Source organism: Salmo salar, chromosome 03 (assembly GCF_965601325.2).
Source record: "Salmo salar chromosome 03, fSalSal1, whole genome shotgun sequence".
In the NCBI taxonomy this organism is placed as follows: domain Eukaryota; kingdom Metazoa; phylum Chordata; class Actinopteri; order Salmoniformes; family Salmonidae; genus Salmo; species Salmo salar.
Window position 1 is genome coordinate 79603143 of NC_138293.1, and position 4358 is coordinate 79607500.

Below are 4358 nucleotides of genomic sequence, written 5' to 3' on the forward strand. Positions count from 1 at the left end.
TAACTAATAACATTTTCTTTGCCAATTAATTTACATGACCAGACTATAAAAAATAACAAATAAATACTAATTCATTTGACTGAGTAATCAATAGAGTAAAGTACAGGACTAAAACAAGTTTGACTGTGAGTCAGTCTGTACAATGAGTCATCGCGGAGAGCGCTGCAGATACAGACAGACACCATGTGCCATTGTCTATTCGGATGTCAAACTCTAGTTATTTTATCTCAATTGTCACATAAGAATACTAGTTCCATGATACTATTTCCTTCTATATAGTACACTGGTGATTTCCTACGACAAAGTTGAGTTGAAAGTATGGGTTTCTAACATTGACCCACAACCAAAATGCGCAGATTCTAAATGTTTTTTTTCTTCTTCTGTGCAATTATATTGCATATTTTACAACGGTCTTAAAAGAAACATACAATATCCAATCAACCTTCTGAATAAACCAAAATATAGGCCTACCCAGTGATGCGCGGATCTGGTTGCCACATTACTTTCCATTGTAAATTATGTCACTAAAACGACTTTGGTAAATAGGCCTACTGTACCTTTCAACGTACTGTCATATATCTGCTTATGTCCATTGAATACATATCATTAAAAGATCCCCCTTTTTATATTTTGACACCCCTCTCGCAGGTCCCTGCAGTCTACGCTGACAACCTTTGTCTGACAATCACTTGTGGCTTCACCTGAGACGCGTTACCGTAGGGTCTGGATGAAACGCGCACGCTCTGACTAAGATCATGTTTCACAGGTACAAAATCAGCAAATGTACAGAATACCTATTTGTCATTCCTCCTCCACAAACCTCGCCCCTCCCCTAGTCCTGTCTCAACCCTGCACTTCTCAAGCGTCAACCCTTCTCCTCAGCCTCTCTGGCGCCCACCCAACTCCCCAGCATCCTTCTGCAAGTGCTGGCTCAGCTGCTTGCTTCTTGATGAAACGGTAACACCGTTTCATCAAGCAGCAATCAGGCAATCAGCGGTAGAAACAATGCCAAATACTTTCCCCTCTCATGTTTTGGTAAAAAGCTGAGGGTCAGGACTGGAGAAATGTAACCACTCTCAAATTCAGGACTGGCTATTCATGATATCAACATTATAGTTTGATTATGTTTTGAGGCTGTATAGTGTTTGTTTACATTTACTTTCTTTACAAACACTGGGGTAAAATAAGCTTATATTTTGGGTTCTGATGGGGTATGACAGTTGAACTAAGCTCATTGGACATTTCTAAGTTATATTCTTCAAGAATCAATGGGTACATATAATTAATTTACAAGTCCAAAAATGGATGTAGCAACTGCACATTACCCCTTCAAATGTCATATTTACTGGGAAAGCTTTCCCAACCCTCATTCTTTCATTGTAATGTGTCATGTGTGTCGACCCAGTGCTTGGGAAGTGAACAGTATGAAGCCGTGTTGACTTGTCAAAAATGTCCTTTTGACAAAGATCCTGATGAAATGTGGGATGATTGGGTTTTCAGTGCTGTAAGTAGGTGTTTGATGGTGTCCGATATTATTGCAGTTTTTTTGTGCTTCTATGTGTTTCTTACCTTCATTACACCTAATAAAGATGTATGACATGCTAGACATGTTCATATGAGGCATGTTCTTATTAGGCATGCTCATATTATTTATAACAGACATCATGGAATCATTTGTTTTATTCATGCCGATATGTTCATTGGTACATAGAAAGAATATAACACAATAAGGTTATTAGCTGTTTTTAGTTCAAACTAGAGAAACAATACCAAAGCGGTCAGCCCTGCCTCTTTAGGCTATACAGTGTTTGTTCACATTTACTTTTTTTTACAAACATTGGAGTAAAACAAGCTTTCTGATGGGTATGACAGTTGAAGTAAGCTCACGAGGCATTTATATATAATATTCTTCAAGAATCAATGGGTATATATAGAAATAATTTATTAGTAAAAAATGGATGTAGCAACTAAGCATTCTAGTTTTAAATTAAGAAAAGCAGAGGTTTGTCACTCTGAACAAAGCATACTGCACACCCAAATTAGGTCAAATAGAACTGTGTACAGTATATGGTTAATCTGACAAAATTCATGTACACCAGTTTTAATCTCTTAACAACCACTTTCTTCATATATTTAGTCATTGAAAATCTGAATAACAAATGTGTATATAAAATCATTGAAGTCAAATTCTTGGGTTTACAGTAATCTAGTTTGTTTGGTTGATTCTTGTTGTTTCCTCTGGATTCTTCTTTTCCAAAATGATTTCCCTGTCAAAAACAGGTCAAGGTCAGTCATGGACAACAGTTTTTATGCAAACTTGAACCCATTTGCTCACTGTAAGACAAACCTGAAGACCTGTGCCTTCTTCCGGAAATGTCTCAGTTTGTCAATTTCCTGAGCCAGTCTCCTCAAGTCATCTCCCTCGAGGGCCGGCAGGGTAGGTTCCTGTTGGAATCAGTCCACAATAGGGCCCTCAAACTTGAATATCTGTCTCTACTGTGTACTCATCCTTCGTACCCCTGACTGGTATGAGACAGGGAAAGCTGGTTCAGTGTTTGACTAATAGCACAGAGGCTATGACGCTCAGGTGTGTATACATGCATACGTGTGTTTGTGTGTGCGTGCGTGTGTGTCTACTCACGTCTCCATCCCTATGGCCCGATTCCAACAGCCCACTGAGTGCATCCACATTGTCATGACAACAGTGGTATCGACCCCCAGTTTGGTGGGCCAGTTTCTTCAGAAAGTCATTGGCTGTGCTGTCAGAAGTGTAATAGAGGGTCATAGTGAGGGTCATCGTGTAATAGATTAAATGTACAAATCAATCAATCATATAGTCAGACCTGTCTGTGCAGTTGAATGAGACAGTGTGGATAGTAATGTGGTTCCCTGTGGCCAGTCTCTCTGTCTCTTTCAGCAGCAGGCTGCAGCTGGAATATGGCTTCCCATCACTCAGCAGGTACAGGCCCACACTGTCCCCAAACCCACAGCCAGTCTGAGGAGCATACATACAGAGGTTATAACATGACAAGGAGTATACAAACAGAGGTTATAACATGACATATATAAACATAATTGGTTAACATGACATAGCCATATACCAAGAACAGCAGGTACAGGCCCACACTATCCCCAAACCCTCAGCCAGTCTGGGCAACATACATACGGAGGTTATAACATGACATAGCCAGTTATTACTTAAACCCGTCACCTGCAGGGCCTCCAGAGTGTTGGTTCCCCCATGGGTGTTGAGCTGATATGCCCACTGCACCGCGTCGCGGCATGCCTCCTCTGTAGGCTCCTGCCGTGCCAGACGCCACACCTTCACCCCCGCGGAGAACGCCAGGAGAGAGAACCTGGGACAGTCAGAGAGGGGGTCTGGGGTTAGATATGACAATAACCAATGGGTGTGAGTGTAGCAGGGGTGAGATGGTTATATGAACATAATGAACCTAAGCTACAGTAGTAACAACCACAGAACCAGAATAAGATTTTATTTATATTTCTACTGTCACCATTGCCTGTAATTTTCCTCTATGAAACAGACAGATGGATAGAAAGAGAAACGTGAGCCTGTTTGTCGAGGCCAACACAGAGTTCCTTTTTCATTCTTTTTCTGGGATAGTCAACAGTGGAAGTGTCCAGGGGTAAGCAAAGCTTTTTAGGTTAAGTTTACCTGACTGTGTTGTGATGCAGCTGTTCCCAGATGAGAGAGGCCAGCTTGGTCTTCAGCTCCCCCAGGCAGGGAGCCATGGAGCCGGACACATCCAGCAGCACACACACCTCCCTCTCCAGCACCGCCCCAAACACACGCCTGCTACCTGGGGAGGAAGTGAGCGGAAGGAGCCAGACACTGGGGTTTCTTCAACCTTCAATCAGGCATTCATAGATATTTCAGTATTTTGGTACCATATAATTAGAATGACCAGAACAGAGAGAGACAGACAAGCTACAGTGACATAGAGCGAGAGAGAGGCATACCGGAGAGCAGCCATTGCAGCCTCTGTATGTAGCGCAGCAGGAGTGTCTCAGTCTGAGAAAGGTACTGTTTTAACTCTCCTGGAGTCAGCTGCAGGTGCTTCACCATCCCCTGATACAACAACCACAGACAGAGAGACAGGAGGCTCAGACCAGCATGGGAGGGGATGCTGGTTGGATAACCTGATATTTTTATTATTTAGAATCAAATGTAATTCTTTTTTCACCATTTGGCCGCTTTGGACATTTGTACTCGTACTTGAACTTAGTTGCTAGCATTTTAATTTGTATTCATGCCAAAATATGTTATTGAAGCCATTCTCCTCTGACTCACGTTGATGTGGACACTGGGGAAGATGGAGCAGTATTTGGCAGACTCT

General features: G+C 42.0%; 2 protein-coding genes across 2 annotated transcripts in view; both read right to left on the reverse strand.

Moving 5' to 3' along the window:
- Nucleotides 1-1671: 1671 nt before the first annotated feature.
- Nucleotides 1672-4358, reverse strand: part of LOC106601664 (von Willebrand factor A domain-containing protein 3A) — a 3519-nt gene continuing 832 nt past the window's right edge. The window contains exons 2-7 of the mRNA XM_082972793.1: nt 4313-4358; nt 3982-4090; nt 3677-3821; nt 3212-3356; nt 2348-2995; nt 1672-2267 (exon numbers count right to left, since the gene is read on the reverse strand). The exon at nt 4313-4358 is cut by the window's right edge and continues 394 nt beyond it. Of these exons, the coding sequence (XP_082828919.1) occupies nt 2822-2995; nt 3212-3356; nt 3677-3821; nt 3982-4087 (570 nt within the window). The 5' untranslated portion in view covers nt 4088-4090; nt 4313-4358 and the 3' untranslated portion in view covers nt 1672-2267; nt 2348-2821. The remainder of the gene's footprint in view (nt 2268-2347; nt 2996-3211; nt 3357-3676; nt 3822-3981; nt 4091-4312) is intronic.
- Nucleotides 4126-4358, reverse strand: part of LOC123741727 (von Willebrand factor A domain-containing protein 3A-like) — a 7833-nt gene continuing 7600 nt past the window's right edge. The window contains exons 7-8 of the mRNA XM_082973129.1: nt 4313-4358; nt 4126-4161 (exon numbers count right to left, since the gene is read on the reverse strand). The exon at nt 4313-4358 is cut by the window's right edge and continues 107 nt beyond it. Of these exons, the coding sequence (XP_082829255.1) occupies nt 4126-4161; nt 4313-4358 (82 nt within the window). The remainder of the gene's footprint in view (nt 4162-4312) is intronic.